This window comes from Tachyglossus aculeatus (genome assembly GCF_015852505.1).
Source record: "Tachyglossus aculeatus isolate mTacAcu1 chromosome 12 unlocalized genomic scaffold, mTacAcu1.pri SUPER_6_unloc_2, whole genome shotgun sequence".
Classification (NCBI taxonomy): Eukaryota; Metazoa; Chordata; class Mammalia; order Monotremata; family Tachyglossidae; genus Tachyglossus; species Tachyglossus aculeatus.
This window is the reverse complement of record NW_024044829.1, coordinates 16448144-16474834: the sequence shown is the minus strand read 5'-3', so window position 1 is coordinate 16474834 and position 26691 is coordinate 16448144. Positions and strand designations below refer to the sequence as shown.

Sequence of the window (26691 nt, the reverse complement as noted above, 5' to 3'; positions counted from 1 at the left end):
TGTAGAATCCAGCTTAAATGTGAGAGGAGAAACAGTGTACCTAATGAATCGGCTTCAGGGCAGATCTAGAGCAAGAATGGACAAATTTTCACTGGATTTTGATCACAAAACAGAAATCATTTCCGTTCCTCTTATAACCAGCGTCAAGTTGCCAGTCACCAGAACCTTACAACCAAATGTTCCCTGGTGATTTGGAGAAGATAGCTGAGAAAATCATTCAGATAATTTTGGAGGGAAATTTTCCTGCTCATTTGTTTGTGTATTTCAAGCGAAAGGGACTCCTAGAACGAGTCATCTACACCCACTGCGTCGAATTCCTCAAAGCCAACTCTCTCCTTGATCCCCTCCAATCTGGCTTCCGTCCCCTACACTCCACAGAAACTGCCCTCTCAAAGGTCACCAATGACCTCCTTCTTGCCAAATCCAACGGCTCCTACTCTATGCTAATCCTCCTCGACCTCTCAGCTGCCTGCGACACTGTGGACCACCCCCTTCTCCTCAACAAGCTATCCAACCTTGGCTTCACAGACTCTGTCCTCTCCTGGTTCTCCTCTTATCTCCCTGGACGTTCATTCTCAGTGTCCTTCGTGGGCTCCTCCTCTGTTTTGAAAGCCAACATTTCATAAATGACCTTTTGGAAAAATTTTCTTGCTCTTACTCAGAGACAGGAAAGCTTATTGTTTTGACCCGAGCTGGCTACCTGAATGTGAATTCACTGATGTAGCAAGGACACTGCAGTAGGTCCTGGCTTTTATCTGGTTTTTATTTGCCCTCTAATTCCAATTCAGCCACTGAGTTGTTATTGTATCTCACTAAACCTCGTTTTCCCCTTTGTAAAATGAAGAAGCTGAAGAGTTCCATCTAATAACACAGTGTTTGCAGGGAAGAAATGAGATAATAGAAATGGAACTTTGAAGTCCTACAGACAGCAGCTCCGCTTGTATCCAAGACTTCCTCATTTGTAATTGTCATTATATTTGCAGGTAAACAGGCTCTCACTTCGGAGCTGACCTCCTCCACAGGAAGAAATGGAATACAAAAGCCACGTGACTGAATTCATTCTCCTGGGACTATACCAGAATCCTGAGGTGTGGAAAGTGTTATTTGTGTTTTTTTCATCATCTACATGTTGACTATAGTGGGGAACATGCTCATTGTCGTAACAGTAATCGCTAGCCAGAATCTACGCACCACCATGTACTTCTTTCTAGCCTACTTGTCCTTGATGAATACCTTTTACTCTCCTGTCATGGCCCCCAAGATGATCGTAGATTAACTCTATGAGAAGAAAACCATCTCCTTTAAAGGCTATATGACCCAGGTCTTTGTGGAACAATTTTTGGAGGTGCCGAGGTCTTTGTTCTGGTGGTTATGGCCTATGACTGCTAGGTGGCAATTTGTAAACCTCTGTATTATATAACAAACATGAATCGGTTGGCTTGTGGACTGGTGCTGGGATTGGCCTCGGTGGTAGGCTTTCTGCACTCATTCGAACAACTTCTCTTTATGTTTCAGTTGCCTTTCTGCAGCCCCAATGTCATCGACCACTTTATCTGTGATAAGTACCCTCTGTTGAAACTCGACTGCACCGATACCTACGTCATGGGCCTAACAGTGGCTGGCAATGGTAAGGTTATCTGTGTGATCGTCTTTCTCTTGCTACTTCTCTCCTACGTGGTTATCCTGAGCTCCCTGAAATCCCTCAGTTTGGAAAAGAGGCGCAAAGCCCTCTCAATCTGCAGCTCCCACATCACTGTGGTTGTCGTATTCTTTGTTCCCTACATTTTCATGTACATGAGGCCTGTGTGCACCTTCCCCATAGAAAAATCAGTGACTGCATTCTTTACTATTATCACCTTAATCTACACTCTGAGAAATGCAGAGGTAAAAAATGTTGTGAGGAAGCTCTGGAGGAAGAAAGCCATTTTAAATTGACATAATAATAACATTAATAATAATAGTATTTGTCAAGTGCTTACTATTTGTAAGGCACTGTACTAGACGCTGGGGTGAATACAAGCAAATCGAATTGTGAAGAACTCAGAGTGAAAATAAATTTATTCATATGGAGGACAAAATTAGCAACAGAATCATTCATTCAATCGTATTTATTGAACGCTTACTTTGTGCAGAGCACTGTACTTAAGCACTTGGGAAGTACAATTCAGCACAAAATAGAGGCAATTCCTGCCCACAATGGGCTAACAGTCTAGAAGGGGGAGACAGACATCAAAACTAGTAAACAGGCATCTGTAGCATCATTAAAAATAATTAGAAGTATGAATATATACACATCAATAATAAAAAAATAAATAGAATTATAATTATAAATATGTACATATAAACACAAGTGCTGTGGGTCACAGAAAGGTGTAGAGGAAAGCGAGTAAGTTGGGGCTATGGGGAGGCAGAGGAAGAGGGGGCTTAGTCTGGGAAAGCCTCTTTTAATGCCTATTCTGTGTTCAAAGGACACCTGCGAAAAGTGCAGATGTTTTTGAATTTGTAACAATTTATTACGTTCAGGCATCTCACCACCTGTTCCTGTACCTGGATTTGTTTTGCAAGTCACAGAACAGGTTTCTGAAAGCTTTATTCCTGTCTGAGTTCTCAGATGCTCCAAGGTGTCGCAAGGGCCATCGATGTCTCATAGCAAGCTGAACATAGCTCTTTCATTTCTGGGTCATTTACATCACACCACTCTAGATGATTTCTCTTGGCCTTGTCCAATGTCTAAACAGTTGCCTGCAACAGCTTCACCGAGTTATTTCCATTAATTATGTTTGTTGCTGTTTGTGGTTTGATTTATTTTTTCAGCAGGGTTCCTAGCAGGATTCCCAGCTAGAACCTGCTAGAGTTCTTGGCTGCTATCTTCTTCCTCTTGGAGTTTAGTGGTTTGGAGACCAGTTTTTGCTCAGTGTGAGTGTGGAGCACATGAGTCGATGGTCCATCCAACGTTCTTCTCAGTACGTGGTGGCTTCTGTGATCTGGACATCTTTGAGATCCCTCTCTTGCACTATAATGGAGAAACTACAAAGTGGCCTACATAAATCTGGCCAATAATGTGAATTGTTTCTGAATATATCTGAAGAAGAGACATTTTTCTGTGGATTTAAGAATTTTTCTCGCTCTTCATAGACTCAGAAGAGTGGAAAGGACATCAGGGAGTTCAACGTGGGCAAGTCACTTCTAGATGCCTCAGTTTCTGCAACTGGAGAATCAATATCTGTTCTCCCTCCTGCTTTTACTGACAGCCCCATATGGGATAGAAACTGTGTCGACTGATTAACCTGTATCTACACAAGCGCTTAGAACATTTCCTGACACATTCATTCATTCAATTGCACTTATTGAGCACTTTCTTTGTGCAAAGCATTGTACTAAGCACTTGGTACAATGAGAGTACAATAGTAAGCACATAGTAAGCATTTAACAAATATCATAAAAATATAATATTTTCCCCTGCCTATGTACATTATCAAAATTCATTGGGGATAATAATAATGATAATAATAATAATAATAGTAGTAGTATTTATTAAGTGCTTACTATGTGCAAAACACTGGGGTAAGTACAAGGTAATTAGGTTGTACCACGTGGGACTCACAGTCTTAATCCCCATTTTACAGATGAGGTAACTGAGGCACAGATAAATTAAGTGACTTGCCCGAAGTCATACAGCTCTCAAATAGCGGAGCTGGGATTAGAACCCACGACCTCTGACTCCCAAGCCCGTGCTTTTTCCACTACGCCATGGGATCTGTGCCTCTCTGGAAAGTACTAGGGAAGAATTCTCAGTCAGCACACTATTATGCTGCTTAGTGGCTCTCACTGTCAGGAAATTCTTTTTCAAAAGCAATTTAAATTTCTTGGGATGGCTTTGAGGCCCATTGTCTGATTTTTTTCCTCAGTGGATATCAAGAACAATTAATCACCAACCTGCATGTAAGAGCCATTCACATATTTGAAGAAACTAATTAACTCACCTTAGGCTTCTCCAGTCTGAATAATCCCCAGTTCCTTAGTCTTTCCTCATGGGCATTTTGGTTCCTAAACCTATGTCTTTATGCTACTCTTCTCAACTTTTCAAGTTCTCAACATCCCCTTTCAAACGTGGAGACCAAAAGTGTATTTGAATTAATCAACCAATCAATGATATATTTTGAGTGCTTATTGTGTGCAGAGCACTAAGCTCTTGGGAGAGTACAATGCCATAGATTTGTTAGAAGAGACCAAAATTGTATTTGAATTAATCAACCAATCAATGATATATTTTGAGTGCTTATTGTGTGCAGAGCACTAAGCTCTTGGGAGAGTACAATGCCATAGATTTGGTAGAAGTGTTACCTGACCACAAAGAATTTGCAGCCTGAGGGAAGGAGACAGATATTAAAATAAATTATGAATATGTACATAAGTATTGTGGGCTGAGGGTGAGGTGAATATCGTGTGCATAAAGGGTACAAATCTAGGTGCAAGAGCTAAACAGAAAGGGGAGCTTACAGGGGAAATGAGGGCCTAGTTGGGAAAGACATCTTGAAAGAGTTACAATTTTACCAAGGCTTGGAAGATGGAGAGACTGGTGGTCTGTCAGATTTTCAGGCCAGGGCAGAGAGAGGATGTGGGAAAGAGGTTAGTGGCTAGAAACATGAGATCGAGGTACAATGAGAAGGTTAGTATTAGAGGAGCAAAGTGAGTGGACAAGGTTGTAGTAGAAAATCAGTGTTTCTAAGACATATTCACGTGGAAGATCAGCTGCTATCTTGAACTCAACATATCTAAAACTGAACTCATCTTTATTCCCCAATCCACTTGTCCATTCAACTTTTTCATAACAGTCGACAACACTACCATCCTCTCTATCTTTGAAGCCTGCAATCTTGGCAATGCCCTGTCCCATTTCTCTTTCATCTCTCACATTTACTCTGTCAATAACTCCTGGCATTTTTCCTGCTACTACATTTCCCAAATCTACATCTTCCTTTCATCAAAAATGGCCACCACTCTGGTCTCAACCCTTGACAGATCCTAGCTAGACTGTTGCTTCAGCCTCCCCACCAATCTACCTCTGTCTGTCCAGGCTCTACCCTTTCTACTTCCCTCTGCTTCCCAGGTCATTTTTCTATACAGTTCTTCACTCCCAATAAACTCTGAGTACTTGTTCGTCTCTACATCTAGCAAAATCTCCTGACTACTTGTGTAAGGCTCTACTCCAGCTCAGGTCTTCTCATAATAATAATAATAATAATTGTGGTATTCATTAAGCACTTACTATGTATGCTTAATGTGTGCTGATGTGCGCTTGGGTGGATTCAAGCACGTAAGATTGGACACAATCCCTTGTCCCACGTGGGTCTCACAGTCTTAATCACAGATGAGGTAACTGAGACACAGAGAAGTTAACAGATTTGTCCAAGGTCACACAGCAGACAAGTGGCAGAGTCAGGATTAGAACCCATGACCTTCTGACTCCTAGACCCGTGCTCTATCTACTATGTCATACTGCTTATTTATCGAGATTTTTGCTCGGCTACTCCCCAGCCTGAACATTACATTCCTTCCAAAAGAATCTGTGAAAATGCTGATCATGAGGGCAACTGAGAGTGTTTCTGTGCTTTCAGAAGAGAACTAATCGTTTTCATCTCCATTAAGTTTATTTAAATAAAACTCATTTACCTCCCTCTTTCTTGGCTACCTGTTGAATATTGTATATGACAGGATATTTTTGGTGTCTTTAAATATTATCAGTATTTATTATGCTTTGCATTCATTGGATGAACTTCAACCACAACCTTATTTTAAAACTAGTCTTCCCAGAAGTCACAAGGGCCAATTTGGGGAAGATAGGTCTGAAAGTATTCTCCTTAATCATGTTAATTTGGTCTAAACCCAAATGGACCATTCCCATGGATATAAGCTTTATCCAAAAGATTCTACTTGAGGGGTTTCACTGACGAAACAGGATTCTGCTTGACTTCATTCATCCCTTTTTCTATTGGCATCAAGAGGACATGGACTGGGCCACGTCTTCCTTGGGTGAGAAGGAACTTGGTAAATACTCAAAAAAGTGAATCAAGAATCAAGAAAATAAAAGTAGAGCACTTATGAACATACCTTTTACATTTTATATTATAAATTATGCATTTATATTAATGTCTGTCTCCCCAAATAGACTGTAAGCTCACTGTGGGTAGGGAACATTTGGCCAACTCTGTTGTATATTTCTCTTCCAAGTGCTTAGTACAGGTCTCTGCACATATTAAGTGCTCAATAAATACCATCGTTAATGATGATGATGATGATGATTAATAAAGAAGACCACCATATCTTTTGGGAAATTTGATTAGAAGAAGGCAATATAACATTAGACTTCAGACCAAAGTGAAGATTTGCAACTACCATAAAGGCACATCTGTTTCCTTGAACTCTTCCATCAGCATCCCTTCTTGGAGCAAAATGGATAACAACCAAGATATCTTGTTTAACTTGTACATACCTCAGCACTTAGAACAGTGCTTGGCATATAGTAAGTCAGTGACTTCCTAGCTATATTTGCTAGTAAGCTAAGTAAATTAAGCTCTAGCTAGCAAGTGATTGAGAAAAGCACAATTAAGGAATTACATCCGAGTCACTGCTGTTTGGTACATTCCTTGAAGGAGCAATGACCCTGCTATTTGGCCAAATCCCCCAAGGAAGCTTGTGGATCAATTATTTGTTGTTTAGCTCCTTGATTGTACATACCATGGAAGTACATATGGGAGACATTGTTAAATTGTGTTTCTCCCAAGTGCTTAGTAAGGTGCTCTGCACACAGTAAGTCCTCAATAAATACAAATGAATGAATGAATGACTTTCTCCTCCACTCCCCTTACGCATGGACACGAGAACACTCTTGGACATTTCTGTCCTTTGTGTTTACTTGGCTATCACTGTCAATTGAATATTGATCCTAGCCATATCCCATCAGAGGCTAAGTCATCAGCTGTAAAGCTGTCGGGATTCTGCCATCCGAATTGTGATTCTGTTATGTGTTTCTCTAGGCAGTGGAGTTACACACTGGAAAAATGACTGGAGAAATTCCTCTCTCGCTTCCAGAAGCTGTGTGAACTGACTACTAATAATCATCATAATCACAATGGCCTTTGAGTATGAAAGACAACTGTATATATATGGTTAGATTATCTTAAATGTGAAAGAGAACAGAAAGAAGGATCATTTACCAGAAAGAGGAAACTTGAACTTTTGTTTCATTGGACTAGTGTCAGAACCTTGCTCAAGTTACTTGTAAAATGGAGGTAGCGGTGACTCATCTCTGCCTCTCAAAAAAGTACCAAGAATAAGTGTCCTGAGCTAATTAAAGCAAGATGTTAAAAAACATTCAAATATCCACTTTCATAATAACTGCCTTTTTTAACAGAATTTTCCAAATGACTAAGTTTGCTATTTTGGGTCAATCAATGATATTCATTGAGTGCTTACTCTTTGCAGAGCACTATACTAAGCTCTTGGGAGAGTACAGTGCAACAGAGTTGGAAGGCACGAACTTCCAGTCTAGAAGATCTGCCCATCTGCAGGTACTTCTGGGCATGAATTATGCCTGTAAGAGTCCATCATCCCTATCCCTCTCCACCTGAGCCCCAGGCCCCGCCTCATCTCAGGTTGCTGCTTCCACAAAGGGAGAGGTTTTGGCATTCAATGCTTCAGTTCTCCTCCCGGACAAATTAAGGTCTAGCTAGCAAGTCATAAAAGGAACAGATTCCGGAGGGACATAAACGTTTCCTCAAACACTTGACCAAAACAAAGCCCAGTGTAGATACACTTTGGCAAATGTTCTTAACAGGGGAGATTAGTCATTCCTCTGAGAGAGTGAAAATTGGTACTTAACTAGGTCTCTGAACTTTGAATAAGGTAAAATATCTGTTGTGAGAAGATGGTTAGAGAGCTGATGGTGACAAAAAACAGACTGAGTTTGCCATGCTAGCCTAGTTTTGACTCTAAATGGCAGGACAAGCTTCCTCCTGTTTTCTGAGGACAGGGAGATGTACCAAGTTCTGATCGGTCCCGCAGGGAACAACTGGATCCTTAGGTCACCTAGGACACAACATTCTTTGAAGTCAGTGCCTGAATTAAGTGCTGATGTTGACTTTCCAACCTGAAAGTGGACGGGTGCTTTGTATTCTGAAGTTCTGCAGTACCTGAGAGAGTCAGAGATGGAAAGAAAAGCCAACTCAGACACAGGACATAATCTACTTTCAGAATGCAGCAAATGTAAGATTTGAATATTGGCTTATGTTTGGTTTTTATTTCCAAAAACAACTCACAATTTTTTTCTTTGCCTTAAATAAATGCTATACAGACACCATCAACTTTGATCTTGTCATCTATTGTTAAAGTGTGAGTATTATTAATAACTGTCTGAATGGACATACCCAGGGCCAGCTCTAACATACAGTTACCTCATCTGTAAAATGTGGATTGAGACTGTGAGCCCCACGTGGGACAGGGACTCTGTCCAAGTCGATTTGCTTGTATCTTCCCCAGTGCTTAGAACAGTGTATGACACATAGAAAGCACTCAACACAGTCCCTCTTCCACATGGGGATTGCAGTTTCAATCCCCATTTTACAAATGAGGTAATTGAGGCCTAGAGAAGTGAAGTGGCTTGCCCAAGGTCACACAGCAAACAAGTGGCAGATCCAGGGTTAGAACCCTTGACCTCTGACTCCCAGGCCTGTGCTCTAGCCACTAGGCCATGCTGCTCCTCATCTCACATTTAGTCCCCCAGAACCTAGGCACATATCCATAATTTATTTATCTATTTTAATGTCTGTTTCCCCGAATATACTGTAAGCTCCTTGTGGTCAGGGAACATGTTTACCAACTCTGTTGTGTTTTCCCAAGCTCTTAGTACAATGCTCTGCACATAATGCATGTGCTCAATTAGTATGAGTGATTGATTATTACTTTTAGGTTCCTAATCTCCCCTTCAACATCCCTCTGTCCCTCTAGTATATCATTCTGATCTGTTCATCCACACATTAATTCGAACCTTCTGAACCTACTAATATTATCCACCAGCATTTCTTCCTGTTACAGTGAACAGTTACAGCGAAGTAGCTTGGCCCATGGACAGAGCACGGTACTGGAAGTCAGAGGACATGGGTTCTAATCCTGCCTCTGCCACATGTCTGCTGTGTGACCTAGGGCAAGTAGCTTCACTTCTCTGGGCCTCAGTCACCTCATCTGTAAAATGGAGATTAAGACTGTGAACCCCATGTGGGACATGGACTGTGTCAAATCTGATTAGCTTGTACCTTCCCCCGTGCTCAGTAAAGTTTCTGGAACATGGTAAGTGCTTAAAAAGTACCATTAAACAAAAACAAAATACAGTGAAGGTGAAATGCTCACTACTGCAGAGTGCAGTGTTTTCTTTTGTTTGGTTTGAACCATCCTCCCAAAGCCTTGAAGGTTGTCACCTTCTCCTCATGTGGTGTTATTCGCTTTCCACTTCTAGACTGTAAACCCGGTGTTAGCAGGGATTGTCTCTCTTTATTGCTGAATTATACTTTTCAAGTGCTTAGTCCACTGCTCTGCACACAGTAAGTGCTCAATAAATATGATTGAATGAATGAATAAATGAATGACTACCAATTCCAGATTTGCTCTGTCTGCATCCTTCATAAGTATATTGACTTTAATCACACCACCTCTCAGATTTGAACGTTAATGCTTTAACTCTCTCTTCACAAGGAAGCTTCGTCACCCCCCTGATCATCTCTGTTGCTCTTCTCTGGTTCTTCTCCAGCTCCACTTTATCTTTCTTAAGATGGAGTAATCAGATAACAAGTCAGCAGTTACTTTGAGATCTCTTCCCTGAACCATGATTGATAACTCTGAGTCCATTATCATATAATTGTAATTTGGATTGTTTCTCCTTAGGTGGATCACCTTTTCCTTGCTCACCTGAAATTGCTCTCTCCCTTTTAAAATACATCAACCATTCTATAGACTAGTAAAATATCTGCCACCATCTTCCTCTTCCCTGTTGCAGTAAAAACGAGGCTACGAATATTTCTGACAGAAATACTAGTCTGGTACACCTTTATTTAAACAAACTAGTGTCTTTGGGCACCTGAAAAACTGGTTCATTGTCTTTTCAAATATGTATATATCCTCTAGATTGTGAGCTCGTTGTGGGAAGAATATATCTACCAACCTTGTTGTGTTATAATCTCCCAAGTGCTTAGTATTGTGCTTTGCACACAATAAGCACTCAATAAATATGATCTGATTGATTGATGTCCATTTTTTCTTTCTTTTATTTTTCTGTAATTTTCTTTGTGTCTGACCCCCAACTAGGCTATAAGTTCCTTGAGAGTGAAAACTATGTTTTAGAAATCTGCTATACTGCCCCAAGCATTTAGCAGAGTAATCTGCACAAAGAAGATGCTCAACAGATACTTTTGATTGATTGATTGATTGATGGACTGTTCTAACCTGATTAGTTTGTATCTATCTCAAAACTTAGTACAGCGCTCGTGCACATAGTAAGTACTTAACAAGTTCTATAAAAAAGGATCCGGTTTGTGTGAAGTGGTATTGGAATGCACATTTTTTTTTTATATTTGTGGTACTTCCTTGTTAGATGGAAAATTCTTCAAGGACAGGAAGTGAGCTTTATCCTCCCTTGTCTTCTGAACAGAGCTGGTGCTTAGACACTCAATCAGAGCTGCTATGTGACTGTGCAACTGGAAAAGTTGAAACCTGGAGGCCCCTTTTAGCCTAATTATTTTGAAAATCTGTCAAAACTTCAACAGTAGAGAACCTTCAAATGTCTTCTTATTTGGTCAGTATGATTGCAATATGGATTAGATTTTTATTCTCTTTCTAGATAAACCAACTCTTACCCATGTCCGTCATGGAAAACGTGGAGAAAAAAATGTGACCGAATTCATCCTCCTGGGTTTTACCAAAAGTCCGGACAGTCAGAGAACATTCTTTGTCATTTTTCTCTTATCCTATCTTGTCACCGTCATGGGTAATCTGGTCATCATCACAACCATAAAGGCCAGTCAAACTCTGGGCACCCCCATGTACTTTTTTCTGGCCTATTTGTCCTTCATAGATACCTGCTATACATCCTTTGTGGCTCCCAACATGATTATAGATTTGCTGCAGGAGAAGAAAACTATCGCCTTCAGTGGCTACATTTCACAGCTCTTTGCAGGTCATCTGTTCGCCAGTACCGAGATCATCCTCCTAATGGCAATGGACTTTAACCACTACATGGCCATCTGTAAGCCCCTGCACTACACAACCATCATGAGTCAGCACGTGTGCGGCCTGCGGATGTGGGTGGTCTGGACAGGAGGTTTCCTTCATACAACCATCCAGATCCTCTTCATGGTCCAGTTGCCATTCTATGGCCTTAACGTGATTGATCACTTCATCTGTGACTTGCTCCCTTAATTTAAGTTTGCTTGCACCAACACCCAGGTCTGCCGCCTGATGGTCGTGGCCAACAGTGGTGTGATGTGTACCTTAAGTTTTCTCCTACTGGTCTTTTCTTACGTCATCATCTGGCACTCCCTGAGGACTCACATTTCTGCAAGGAGACGGAAATTCCCCTCTACCTGTGTCTCCCACATTGTCGTAGTCATTTTGTTCTTCTTTCCATGTATTTTCATGTACATAAGGCCCATGTGCACTCTCCCTTTGATCATGTCGGTGGCCATATTTTACACTATCGTCACCCCCATGTTGAACCTCATCATCTACATCATAAGAAATGTGGAGGTGAAAAGTGTCATGAAGAATCTGTGGAGCAGGAAAGCAAATTGAATTATTTCATTTATGCAAGCGGTTAGGTGACAAGAGGGTTGACCTGTGAAACTGAGAAGGGGCAGGAATTGTTCAATGATTCCAGATCATTTGGGGCATGAACATAAAAGTCTGGGCTCATTCTGGGCACAGATACAGAGGGAAGAATCTCTGAATGGAGGCAGGGTTGTCTTGCCACAAGCCACTTATCTCATCTCCTTTTGGTGTAGTTAGGAATACTATCATGACAACGGTCACTTCTTGGGGCCCAGTTCATGTCCTCCTTTCTCCTCCACCCCCAAGATGCCCCCAAGCTTCTAGCTAGGGCCAGCAGATTGGAAGCTGGAACAGTAATGTTTAGTCTTTATAAGGAGGGTTGGCCATGCACTCCCTTTCATAATGGGACCACACTGAAGACTCTTTTAACACTATCAAAGTGTTATTGGCAAGACATGTAGGCTCAAACCTCTGTAAGATGGAAACAGACCATCCTGTGCCCTATAGTTTAAGGAGCTCAGTAATAATGATATTGGTATTTTGTTGAGCGCTTACTATATGCCAAACACTATACAAAACACTGGAGTTGGTACAAGATCATCAGCGTGGATACAGTATAGTGCCAATTAACTCGCTGTGTCCTGATCTTGTCTATCTCACCTCCATCCCCTTTCTCACATTCTCCTGTACTCCCCCCCAACAACCAGTTTGGAATTCCCTCCCTCCTCCAAATTTGCCAGACTATCACTCTCTTCACCTTCAAAGCATTATTAAGGTCACATTTCCTCCAAGTGGCTATCTCTTTTTAAGCTCTCTTTTCCCCGACTCGCTCTCCCTTCTGCATTGTCTAAGCATTTGGATCTAAGACCTTTGGGCATTTGATATTCACCTCACTCCCAGCCCCAAAACATTATATACGTGTCTATAAATTATAGGTTATAAATTATTTATTTACATTAATGTCTCACTCCCTCTCGTAGACTGTAAGCTTGTTATGGGCAGATACTGTGTCTACTATGTCTATTTTGTCTGAAGTATTGTACTTTCCCAAGCACTTAGAACAGTAAGCACTCAATAAATACTACTGATGATGATGATGATTATTATGATTATGATGATGCTGGGGCTTCTCTTCTGACCTGCCCTAGGCCAGTCGGGACAGGAAAGACTCGCACATTGGCAGCAATTCTTCCACAAATTTTAGAAGGTTGGGAAGGCTATGGAGGTTACTATGGTTGTGACTGTTGGTTTCTGACCCATGAGGAGCCGGTAGCTCTGCTTCTCTAGGTACAGTACATGTTACTCTTGGGAAACTCCATGTGGGGTTGCGGTGATGGGCTGGAAAATTCAGGAAAACAGATCAATAACAACTATCCCTTATGCTGACTTGACCAGATCACGCAGTTTCTGAATTTTCTCAGTTGTCTCAATGTTTTAACCACAAAGACTAGGACTCTATTATGAGAGAACTTAGAATATAATTTGGACATGATCACGAATACGTTGGAAATATTTAGCTGTTAGGATCAAAACATTCAATCTTATAGCATGAAAAAAGCTAGCGCCCCCTGTGCATCACACAGTGAGCTTTGCATTCATTCATTCATTCAATCGTATTTATTGAGCGCTTACTGTGTGCAGAGCACTGTACTAAGCGCTTGGGAAGTACAAGTTGGCAACATATAGAGATGGTCCCTTCCTAACAATGGGCTCACAGTCTAGAAGTGGGAGACAGACAACAAAACAAAACCTGTGGACAGATGTCAAGTCGTCAGAACAAATAAAATTAAAGCTCGATGCACATCATTAACAAAATAAATAGAATAGTAAATGTGTACAAGTAAAATAGAGTAATAAATCTGTACAAACATATACAGGTGCTCTGGGGAGGGGAAGGAGGTAGGGCAGGGGGGATGGGGAGAAGGAGAGGAAAACGGAGGCTCAGTCTGGGAAGGCCTCTTGGAGGAGGTGAGCTCTCAGTAAGGCTTTGAAGGGAGGAAGAGAGCTAGCTTGGCGGATGTGCGGAGGGAGGACATTCCAAGCCGGGAGAGGACGTGGGCCGGGGGTCGACGGCGGGACAGACGAGAATGAGGTACAGGGAGGAGGTTAGCAGCTGAGGAGTGGAGGGTGCAGGCTGGGCTGTAGAAGGAGAGAAGGGAGATGAGGTAGGAGGGGGCAAGGTGATGGAGAGGCTTGAAGCCGAGATGAGGAGTTTTTTCTTGATGCGTAGGTTTACTGGTAGCAACTGGAGATTTCTGAGGAGGGGAGTAACATGCCCAGAGCGTTTCTGCACAAAGATGATCTGGGAAGCAGCAGGAAGTGTAGACTGAACCGGGGAGAGACAGAGATGCATGACATCTTCGATTCCCCCACCAGAGACCAAAGCAGTTGGTCAAATACCTTTCACCCACCATTGTGGGCAAGGACTACCAACTCTGTTACATTGTATGCTCCCAAGTGCTCAGCACACAGTAAGCACTCAATAAATGCAATTGATTGATTGATTGATAGGATCTCCCACCCATGCATCCCACAGCATCAATATGTAAAAGGTGCCATTTTTCAGAAACAAACACTGTTTATACAGAAATCACAAACCAAAAATGCCCCAGAACAGAACCGTGGTTTTTATTTTCACACTTTTAGCATTAGAAGGCAGTCAAGATGAAGTTCAATCCTTTCGTGACTTCTGACCGCAGCAAGAACCGCAAGAGACACTTCAATGCGCCCTCTCACATTCGGCGGAAAATCATGTCGTCTCCTCTTTCCAAGGAGCTGAGACAAAAATACAATGTCCGCTCCATGCCCATCAGAAAGGATGATGAAGTCCAGGTGGTGCGGGGACACTACAAAGGTCAGCAGATCGGCAAGATGGTGCAGGTTTACAGGAAGAAGTACGTCATCTACATCGAGCGCATCCAGCGGGAGAAGGCCAACGGCACAACCGTCCACGTGGGCATCCACCCCAGCAAGGTGGTCATCACCAGGCTAAAACTGGACAAAGATCGCAAAAAGATCCTTGAACGCAAGGCCAAGTCTCGCCAGGTTGGCAAGGAGAAGGGCAAATACAAAGAAGAAACCATCGAGAAGATGCAAGAATAAAATGTTCTGCTGTGATTGCGATTAAACTCTTGAAATGAACCCGAGGGTTGTGTGTTCTACTTCAAAGCACTCGGGGAGACTTCTGTACCTGTGGATTACCGCCTTTTCCATTTTTTGAAAATGGTATTTGCTTCACCTTCACTATTTGCCTGGGTAGGTACAAGATCACCCTATTGGACAAAATCCCTACCCCACGTGGGATTTACAATTTAACGGGGAGGGAGACCTGGTATTGAATCCCCATTTTGCAGATGAGGAAACTGAGGCATGGAGAAGGTGAGTGACTTTACCAAGGTCACCCAGCAGGCACAGGGCGGTACTGAGATTAGAACCCAGGTCCACCCAGTAGGCAATGCTGCTTCTGCCTTTGCTTTACCAGTCAGGCAGAAAGACTGTGTTGGTGAAATTTTCTTTTCTGTTGAGTGAACGGAAAGTAATTCTAAACATGGGATGTGTTATTCTATTTATTTTATTTTGTTAATATGTTTGGTTTTGTTCTCTGTCTCCCCCTTTTAGACTGTGAGCCCACTGTTGGGTAGGGACTGTCTCTATATGTTGCCAACTTGTACTTCCCAAGCGCTTAGTACATTGCTCTGCACACAGTAAGCGCTCAATAAATACGATTGATTGATTGATTGATTGATCTCCCTTATATGGGCCACTGAACCATTTGGGGAAGTATCATGCATTTTCAAAAAAAGTAATTTGAATACGATTTTAATACATTAGAGCTAAATGGCTAGGGATATGGATTTTGTCTCCATCAATTGACCAGAGGAAAGCACAGGGCGATTGCTTTTTCTGGGAACTTTTACTCATGGGGGACACAAGGCTAGTCTTGAGAGGCTGAGGGCTTGGTTCATCATTAGGTGCCCGAACTTTAAACGGAGCCTCCTTTAAATAACTCTTGTATTGGGAGGAGAAAAACTATGCCCAACTATTCCACTGAAGGACAGACACTACAGAAGTGTGAATCCGATGAGTTGTGTAGAGGAATCTCCTCCTTATGTTAGAACACCTAATGTGCAGAGACAGGTTGAAGGCGAAGCTGCTGGACCATCAATTGGGCACTCAATAGAACTATTTCCAAAGAGTTCATGGGGTTTTTGAGAGAAAATTCTTGAGCCACTGCTGTAGGGAGAGATTGGTAATCCAGGGAAAATGTACCAAAATCTGCTAGAGGTTTCTGAAAATCTGCACTTCTAACTTTGAAGATATTTTTTTTCCCAAGGGCACCTTCTAGACAAATCAGAATGGAGTACTTTGTTTTCCAAATCTCAGCCGGATTCCCACCCAGAAAATGAAAAGAGGGACTGAGGAGTGCCCCTGGGCTGGTATCAGGAAGGGGAAGCTAGAATTCTTTTCTTTCTCGACTATATCTTGGGTTTTTCCAGGACTTGTTGAAGGACCTCATCAATTTAGCCAGGCCAGGAGCATGGACTAGGAGAAAGACACTAAGGCTGGGAGTCAAAAAACCTGAGTTGTAATCAATAGTCCGTCACTTGCCTGCTGTGTGACCTTGAGCAAGTCACTTAACTTCTCTGTGCCCTAGTTTCCTCAACTCTAAAATGGGGAATAAAAACCTCGTTTCTTCTTAGACTTTAAACTCCATATGGGAGAAGACTGTGTCTGCTATTATCTTGTATCTACCCCAGTGCTTAGTACAAAAATGCACCTTACAACTACTATTGTTCTTCTTCTCATTATTATTGATCATGTAATCAGCCTTTCATTTGATATGAGCACCCTAACCGAGCTAATCTCTACGTTTCTTTTACCTTCAACAAAGTTTTTCTTTCCATTCTTATTTCACTGAAAGAAATTAAAATAAACACTTGGTTCTTAGTTATCTATTGTGTAGTGTATATTTAGATTCTCTATAAGAAGGAAGAACAGAACTTCTACTTGTGAAGGAGGTGAAAATCTCACAGTTGGTACTCAATAAATATCAACAGTTTCTAGGGGAAGAACAAACACCTGGACTAGGGAAAGCTCTCTGGAAGAAGGGTTTGAATAAAGAGCCACCAATCCTTTTTGTCCCTAAGAAGCTGTTTTCCCTAGACACTCTCTGGATCAAGATTATCAAAGACTCTTGTCCCAGTCCTAATTTCACACCTATGCTTGCAACTAGAAGACAGTTCTGGGATTTTATATTATTGGAAGAAAAAAGAGAAATAAAAACACAAACCATCCAGTTAATTGATGTGTTTGTGCTTTTTCTCTTATACATTCATATTCATTCATTCAATCGTATTTATTGAGTGCTTAGTGTTTGAAGAGCACTGTACTAAGCTCTTGGGAAGTACAAGTCGGCAACATATAGAAACTGTCCCTACCCAACAACGGGCTCACAGTCTAGAAGATGGGCTCACAGTCTAGAAGACTGTGACTGTAACAATAATCTATCATATTTATTGAGTGCTTACTTTGTGCAGAGGACTGTACAACAGAGTTGGTAGACATGCTTCCTTTATCCTGTACAGCATGAGAATAATAGGGATTCAGAGAAGATATGGACACATTTTACGGATATTAGTCTGGGAACCTAACTAATCTGGTGATGTTGAGGGGTAAAGTGTGTGGCTTGCTAATCCATAAGTCACCATGAGAAATGATTGTTTCTGGGGCCTTCCCCTTATTGAGCATAAAGCCATATTTGCTTCCTGGTATCATGTTGAGTACAGTGGAAGCATGTTTCAAATTAATGCCGGTAGCTTCAGTGAAAAGCAGGCTGAATTACCAAAGGAATTTTTCTTCTTCGTAGTAATAAGGTTTTGCTCTTGGGAAACCACAGGATTCTATTGACACTTTCTGTTGATTCCCCCCTTCCTTGCATGCTCCCCAAGGATGCACAGCTTCTCTTCTTCACAGATAAGGTGGGGGTGAGAGTGGGAGAGGCTAATGTTGATGGAATTTGGTCACTGGAAGTAAGGGAAAGTGGAGGGAACAAAGACTTGGCAGAAGATTACTCGTTAAAGGGGAAGGAAAGAGGCAAGTTGGAATTTTGAAAGAGAAGGATTATTTTTTATTGTTGACTGGAAGTGATCACCGGTGGTCATCGAGTCCATCCCACTGTATCCAGGAAGGTCCATCCTTTCATTTCAGAGGAAAAACTACCTTCTTTGATTGTATTCCTTAAAACTATCTTGGAAATTATTTAAGGAGAAAAAAAGAACAAGACCCCGATATTGTATCTTAGATTGATGTACTGCTTGGTGGAATAAATGAAGAAAAAAAAAGATATTAATTGGAGATTGTTTGCTGCCTGTTGGCTGGAGACAGCTAACCTTGATAAATAAAACAAGTTCACTGTTTTAACTTGCTACTTCACCTAAATCATTTGTTTGTGGGGAATACATTTTAAGCTTTCTGTAAAATTCTTATGTGGATTAAAATCTGTAATCCAATTCCCAGGGTCACTTTGACACTTTTGGGGAGGAAGAAAATTTTTTCTGCCTGAAAATTCCTCAATGTCCCAGAATTTTCATGCAAATAGTTGCTCTAAATTTCATTTTACGATTCAAATGAACCCCTGAACAGCAAATAAAGGGGTGTAGGTCTTTGTTTTCATTTCGACAGATGCTAGGATAGGTTTTGACCCTTAGAGAAATGCCAAGAGGCTGACTCCCATGGAGATAGATGGAAAAAGAAGTTTTTCCCTAATGGGGCCTAAAGCAGAGTCAATATCTTGTTCTTATCCTTGGCTTCTTAGGCCCAAGAATCCCTCTCTTTGCTTCTCCTAGACATCTTCTTCCTTAGCTCAACCCTCCAACAAATTTGAAGGTTTTTTTCTGAATTCCTTAAGCCTCCACACCAAGTTGTGCAGGGTAGTGGACAAAGGGATTCTGCTTCAGTTCAATACAGTTCAATTATATTTATTGAGCACTTAATCAATCAATCGTATTTAATGAGCGCTTACTGTGTGCAGAGCACTGTACTAAGCGCTTGAGTTATGCAAAACACTGTAGTAAGTGATTGGGAAAACACATTGCTACAATAAAGAAACACATTCCCTGCCCACAGTGACCTTACAGTCTAGAAGGGGTGATGATGTTTTTGACTTGAAATGAGGGGAGTAAGGAGCAAACTCTCCCTCATGACAATGTGCCGGTTAAAGTCCTTCTTTCTCTCAGTGTGTCTCCATTAGTAATCAAGGAAGTGGTAAAAGAAAGACAGAAATCACTAAAGATATAGAGAAAGGAGGGAGGGAGGGAAGGAGGGAGGCAGGGTGAGAGAGAAGGAATGTGAGTGTGGATGTGTGTATTAGTGCGTGTATGTAGGTGTGGAAAATAACTTGCCATCAAAATTGGACCTGAGAGTTCAAGGGGCAAATCAAATATCAGGTTGAAATTATTCAAATGAATCCATCTTTGCCTATTCCATTCAGGTGGCAGCTACTATTTTCATCCGCTAATATTCAGGGCAGCTAGCTAGTACCTTTTTTTTAATGAAGTTCGTTAGCCTTTGTTGCAGTTAGCCTGTAGAAAGTTAAGGGGCCCTGACTCTCGAGAATCCAGATAATTTTTCCCGGAGATTGGGGCCCAGACATGCCTCCTGACTTAGCACGGGCTGGATCCTGGGCATTACACACTTCACTTTGCCCCCACCTTGTCGTGGGGTGGGAATGCTGCCTCATATCAACATGGCAGTAGGTGGAGGAACAGGGCAGGCAAGCGACATTGTGCTGCTACCAGGGATCTGGAGGTGAGGTTGGGGGTTGGTGAGGTGAGTGGTGCTTTGTTTACCCGCTGATGCTAATTTAGCATCCAATTTTAGGTTCGGTCCTGAACAATTCTGGTCAAAAAAGTGAATTTTCTACAGAAAACCTCCTTTTGGAAAGGATGCCTGTTCTAGGAAACTGTTGCCTGTTGCTCCGAAAGAATGGAGGAATAATTTTTCTTATAAAAATGAACTCCGGGACTGCAAGTAGTTCCATAACCTTGGGGATTGAGCTGCACCACCACCTGGGCTGATGTTTGTTCTCTCTGTTGCTTGCAGAGCTCTGGCTCTCCTTTGTGAGTTAACCATCCTAGACAGAAATCATGGACAGTAGAAACAACGTGACTGAATTCATCCTCCTGGGACTGTCTCAGAAGCCAGAGATGCAGAAAATCCTATCTGTGGTGTTTCTGTTTGTGTAACTTGTGACTGTGGGAGGGAATGTGCTCATCGTGACCACCATCACCACCAGTCACAGCCTTCTGGACTCACCTATGTACTTCCTGGCCTTCCTAGCCTTTTGAAACACCTGCTTCTCCTCGTTCATCACCCCCAAAATGATCATAGACTCCCCCCAGGAGAGGAAAACCATCCCTTATGAAGGCTGTATGACCCAGCTCTTTGCAGAATATTTCTTTGCCGGGGTAGATGTGTTTGTGTTCACGGTGATAACTTCCAACTACTACGTGGCCATCTGTAAGCCCCTGTACCGTGACCACCAGAAGCCGGCAAACCTGTGGCTGGTTGGAGAGTATGGCCTGGGCCGGGGTTTCCTGCATTCAGTGATTCAGTTCCTCTTTGTGTTCTGGTTACCCTTCTGCGGTCCCACCGTGATCTAACATTTCATGTGTGACGTATCCTCTGCTGAAGCTCGCCTGCACTGAGACACGTATCCCAGGGCTTTTGGTCATTGCTAACAGCGGGATGATTTGTATCGTGAACGTTTCACTGCTGATCGTCTCCTATGGTGTCATCTTATGCTCCCTGAATTCTTACAGCTCTGAAGGGAGGCGCAAAGCCCTCTCCACCTGTGGTGCCCATATCACTGTTGTCATCTTCTTCTTTGTCCCCTGTGTTTTCATATACACATGGCCACCAGCGACCTTCTCCTTTGATAAAATGGTGGTAGTACTTTACACCATTTTAACACCCCTGTTAAACCCCTTGATCTACACTTTTAGAAATTTGGAGATCAAAGATGCCATTAGGAGTTGTAGAGAAGAACAATGGTTTTTGCTGAAAGGGAAATGGGTTTGAAATAAAGTATCTTATTTTGAGGTATGGAAAATGATACTGTGGAAGATGTTTGCTAATATATTAAGGAAAATGGATTGTTTTCATCCAGAAGGCTAGAAGAATCTTTTAATTAGCAGGCTACTTCCATTTGTTGCTGAAGAATGGTGATGGAGTCTCCTGTTGAAAATGACAGACATGCCTCGGTTTTGAGATCTCAGGACTAAGCCTTGCAAAGGAATTATAGAGGAAGGAGTGTGACCTAATAGAAAGAGTATGGGTCTGGAAGTTAGAGGTCCTGGGTTTTAATCCTGTCTCTGCCTGTTGTCTGAGGTGTCATATTGGGCAAGTGACAACTTCTCTGTGTCTCAGTCTTCTCAGCTGTAAAATAGGGATTCAATAGCTGTTCTCCCTTCTACTTAGACTGTGAGCCCCATGTGGAACTGGGACTGGTACTCTGTTCAACTTGATTAACTTGTATCTATCCCAGTATTCAGAACAGTGCTTGGCACATAGTAAGCACTTAACAAATACCATAATAATAAAAACTGGATGCACAAATAAATAATAGACCATGAACAAGTCACTTAAATGTCACTTAAACTGTGCCTCTGTTTCCTCATCTGTAAAATAAGGATTAAATCCTATTCCTTGTTACTTATATTTTGAGACCCTTGGGACAGGGACTGTGTCATACTGAATTTTCTATCTATCCTGGTGCTTAATACAGTGTTTGGCACTTAGTAAGTGCTTAACAATCTATTATTATTATTACTATTAATAATGTGAGTGGTTCATAGAGTGCTACTCAACCCTAAAATGCTCTTTCCCCAACATTCACTCTCTAATCCTCCCCAGCCATCTCTCAAGAGGAGGTCTCTACTTCTTTTCAGAAACGACCCCATCTAGCTGTGCCTCAGACTCATTTCAATCAATCAATCAATCAATTCTAGTTATTGAGCATTTACTGTGTGCAGAGCTCTATACTAAGTGCTTGGGAGAGTACAATACAATAGAGTTGGTAGACACGTTCCTTGCCCACCAGGATCATACAGTCTTCGGTTAGCCTAATACCCCTTAATCTTCAAAAAAAAAAAATACTTACTCTAATCCTTCTTCTGATCTTTACCATCCTCTTCAGTCTCTTTCTCTCTGGTTGCTTTTCCTTTTTGCCTTCAAACCTGCTTAATGCTTTCTTGTATTACAAAAAGCCCTGACTCAAGCAGTCCTCTTTACTGAGCACTATATAAAGCACTAGGGTCATACAGTAGATTTTGTAGATATGATCCCTGGCCTCAAAGAGCTTACAACTTTGTTAGGGAGACTAACACTAAAATAATTTTAACATAGCAGGAAGAAGGAAAAGGGAGCATGTATATGAGTTTGTTCTCAGGTAATAGGGAATGAAAGACATATATATATATACAGAAACGCTCTGGGAGTTGTGAGTTACACAAGTGACCCCAGTGTGATCACCTATTTTATGCAGGACTTGTGTCCCTTGCTGACATTTGCCTACACTCTTCAGCATATCTCTGGGCTTCTGGTCATTACCGACGATTTATATTGTGAACTTTTTCCTATTGATAGTCTCCTACATTATGACACAGAAGTGCTAAAATGGTAGTTGGGATATAATAACCTGGAGAGAACAGAAATTAACTGAAGGAGGCCTCAGTGTTTGGCAGCTATTCAATCTCATGTTCTCAATGAATTGTATTCAGACTATTTTGATGAAACCAGCACCCAGGTAAAAAACAGGTGTACAGCTGGAATAGAATGACTACTATTCTGATGCAAATTCTCATCGAGAAACATTTTGAATGTTTTCAAAAATATTTGAATTTTTTTGAAAATTTGAAATATATTTTCAAAATATTTTGATTTACTTGACCCTCATTTTTCTTTCTCCTTCCTATGTGAGTTTTTCAGACATCTTTCTATTTGCTGTGTCTGGATTTTATTTATTTAGAATAGTGTTCTGCACACAGTAACCACCTAAGAAATACCGTTGCTACTAAAACAGCTTGATCCAACATCCACTGCGTAAACACCTAGAATCCAGTTCAACCACTGACCAGAGCCAAGGCATAATAAAGATATAAGCTGAATACACATGTCCCATTCTATGTTCATTTTTGGTCAGTCAACAACATTAATAAAAGCTGCCTGTGGGCAGGGCTTTGGATCATCTTTGCGGTATTTCACCTTATAACTGCTTGCTTCTCTTCCCCAGTCAGGACTGTGTTTGGTTAGAGGGGAAATTACTAACGAACCCAATTGAAGGTGTCTCAGTAGAGAAAATCTCATAATAGTATTTTTATTTTTGTATTTGTTGAGCACTTACTATGTGTCAAGCACAGTTCTAAGAACTGGGTAGATAAATTTAATCGGGTTGGATACAGTACCTGTCCCACATGGGGCTCAAAGTCTAAATTAGGAGGGAGAGCAATTACCTCAGAATGGGCTTGACCTTTTTTCCCTCTGGACTGTAAGCTTGTTGTGGGCAGGGAACATGTTTATTAACTCTGTTATAATGAACCATCCCAAGTGCTTAGTACAGTGTTCTGTACATAGTAATCACTCTGTAAATATGATTGATTGATTGATTTCTCACAAAAGTTTCTTTCCTCAAAGTTGCAGCCTTGCTGCATCAGATTTTCCCCTACTCTCAGAGGCCCTCAACTCAGGTCTTGAAACTCTGAGCACTCAGCTTCCTGGGTGAGAACATGAACCCAAGCTGCACTTTAGGTTTGGAACAACCACACACTGTAGATTCCTCCTCACTTCTGAGCCACCAATCACTGCCTATCTCTATTAGCAAACTTTAGCTGTTTGATTCTATCAATCATCAATCAACCAATGGTATTTATTGGACACATTGTGCACAGAGTGCTACTCTAAGTCAGTTAATCAATCCTGACTTAATTCATTTCCAAGTGATTACTGTGTGCAGAGCACTGTACTATGTGTTTGGGAGAGTACAGTACAACAATGCACATTCATCACTTAGAACAGTGCTCAGCGCTTAGAACAGTGCTTTGCACATAGTAAGCACTTAATAAATGTTATTATTATTATTATTATTATTATTATTATTATTATTATTATTATTCCCTGTCCACAATGAGCTTAAGTGCTTGGGAAAGTTCAATACAATAGAGTTGTACTGAAAAACAGACAAGAAGCATGACCTAGTGGAAAGAGCATGGATGGGCCTGGGAGCCAGAAGGACCTGGGTTATAATACTGTCTCTGTCACTTGCCTGCTCTGTGACTTTGGGCAAGTCACTTCAGTTCTCTGGGCCTCAGTTTCTTCATCTGTCAACTAGGGATTAAGACTGTGAGCCCCATGTGGGACCTGGACTGTATTCAACCTGATTAGATTGTGTCTACCTCAGTGATTAGTACAGTGCCTGGCACTTATAAGCACTTATACCATGAAAACGTTGGTAAACATTATCCCTGCCCACAAGGAGCCTATAGTCTAGGCAGGGAGAGAGACATTAAGAAAAATTACAGAAAGGAGAAATAGTAGAGTATAAGAGTATTTACTTCATTTAAGTGAAGGAGAATAAAGAGCCCTGACAACATCATTTTCTTCATTGAAGTCAAGTCCCTCATTTCCCAGCTGTATCATTCAAATGTTCTAGCCTGTGGAAGTCGAAAAGAATTAGGCAACTTGGAAAAATTTGAGGTGAGCAAAATATACAAATAGTCTATTGGATTTGATCAGTAACTGCTAAGACTCCAGATCTGAAGTTTTTCACCTTGCCACAATTGCATTTTTTTCTGGTCATCAGAGTGAATTAGAATATCTCCGTAAACTCAATTTTCAGAAATATTTTCCTTTCGTTCCCCTCATTCTTTCATGTTGCATTTTCCCAGCCCCTGAAACTCTATTTTAGACAAAGTTAGAGACACTGTGCTTAAGGAGATGACTTTCAAGAACTTGGCTACTCTAGTTAATTCAAAATCCTTCAGTTGGCCAGAGAATATGAGAGGGGACTGGACTGGAGGAGAATAATGTTAATTTTTAAGGCTCACCATCATTTTGTTAGAGAAGCAGCATGGACTAGTCAAAAGAGCACGGGCTTGAGAGTCTGAGGACATAGATTCTAATTCTGGCTTCTCCACATACCTGCTGTGTGACCTTGGGTAAGTCATTCAACTTTTCTGCACTTCAGTTCCCTTTTTTGAAATGGGCATTCAATACGTGTTCTCCCTCCTATTTAAGACGGTAAGCCCCACATAGGACCAGATGAAGAGAAGCAGCGTGGCTCGGTGGAAAGAGTACGGGCTTGGGAGTCAGAGGTCATGGGTTCTAATCACGGCTCCCCCACATGTCTGCTGTGTGATCTTGGGCAAGTCACTTAACTTCTCTGAGCCTCGGTTCCCTCATCTCTAAAATGGGGATTAAGACTGTGAGCCCCGCTTGGGACAACCTGATCACCTTGTATCCCCCCCGCCCAGAGCTTAGAACAGTGCTTTGCATTGTAATGATGGTGCTTAACAAATGCCATCATTATTATTATTATTATGATCGTGTGGTAAGAGCATGGCCTTGTGAGTCAAAAGGTCATGTGTTCTAATTCAGGCTCACCCCTTATCATCTTTGTGACTTTGGGCAAGTCACTTAACTTCTCTGTACCTCAGTTTCCTCATCTGTAAAATAGGGATTAAGACCGTGAGCTCCAAGTGGGACAACCAGATAACCTAGTATCTATCCCAGGGCTTAGAACAGTGCTCGGCACATAGTAAGTGCTTAACAAATACCATTATTATTATTATTTTATCTTTTCATTGTGTCCCTTTAGTTCTGGATCCTGAAGCTGTCAAGCACCCAACACCTTTCAGAGTGTAGAAATGTTGCCTCTTGTTGAAAAATTTTTTATGGTATTTGTTAAAAGTTTATTTTGTGCCAGACACTGTCCTAAGTAAGTGTGTAAGATAATCAGATTGGACACAGTTCATGTCCCACATGGAGTTTACAGTCTTACTCTACAGTTTTCAGATAAAGGAACTAAGGCATACAAAAGCAAACTGACTTGCCCAAGGTCATTCCACAGACAAGTGGCAGAGCCAGGGGTTAGAACCGAGGACCTGTGACTCCCAGGCCCACTCTCTTTCCACTAGGCTGGGCTGCTTCTCATTGATTCACTCTGACTGTTCTTCTCCAGAAGAAAATAGAAGTGGTTTCTATACCAGAATTTTGTGGTAAAATGTGGACTAAAATTCAGGATAAAAACACAGGGTTATCGTATTCTGGGTAAGTAGGTAGAGAGTCTAAATCCAAAAAGGAGCTTTGGAGATCAACTTGTCCACCCCCATTCTATTAGAAAATTAATCAATCAAACAATCAGTGGTATATATTGATCTCTTACTGTGTGTAGAATACTATACTATCCCATATGTGGGAGAGTGCAACTGAGTTGGTAGACATGTCCTCTGGCTACAGTGAGCTTAAGTCTAGAAAAGAAAGCACTTGAATCCTTCCCACTCAAAGCTACCTTCCTTTTTCTTAAGCCAGCACATCCTTCCTATGAATTGCATGCTGCTGTCATACACAGTTTACCGCTCAGTCAGTGTTAGTTAGTTGTTTAATCCTTAAAGGCTAGTACTGAAATAGCTGATTTAAAAGGTTTTCCTGATCCAGCATCCTCCAGTCTCAGTGAATGGACCAGAGTCGGCAACTTCCCAAAGGTGGGCTCTTCTCCTCACAAGCCCTCCCTTATTTTCAGTCTTCCTACTTGGTTCCCCAGACTATCTCCTCTGAAGAAAGAAGGAGACCTCATTTCTTAAAGGCACTTATGATGATGAGCGA

General features: G+C 41.5%; 1 protein-coding gene and 2 pseudogenes across 1 annotated transcript; all 3 read left to right on the top strand.

The window, feature by feature from the left end:
• The first annotated feature begins 1028 nt into the window (after positions 1-1028).
• LOC119921226 lies at positions 1029-1935 on the top strand (annotated as a pseudogene).
• A 4073-nt stretch (positions 1936-6008) lies between these two features.
• On the top strand, positions 6009-11838 carry LOC119921434 (annotated as a pseudogene).
• Positions 11839-14469: 2631 nt separating this feature from the next.
• Positions 14470-14943, top strand: LOC119921453 (60S ribosomal protein L26-like). Its single transcript, XM_038741668.1, has one exon. The coding sequence runs from the start codon at positions 14479-14481 to the stop codon at positions 14914-14916; it is 438 nt and encodes a 145-aa protein (XP_038597596.1). The 5' UTR covers positions 14470-14478; the 3' UTR covers positions 14917-14943.
• Positions 14944-26691: the final 11748 nt, after the last annotated feature.

Excerpts from the sequence above, each read along its gene's own strand:
- LOC119921453 (XM_038741668.1), top strand. The coding sequence starts at position 14,479 with ATGAAGTTCAATCCTTTCGTGACTTCTGACCGCAGCAAGAACCGCAAG.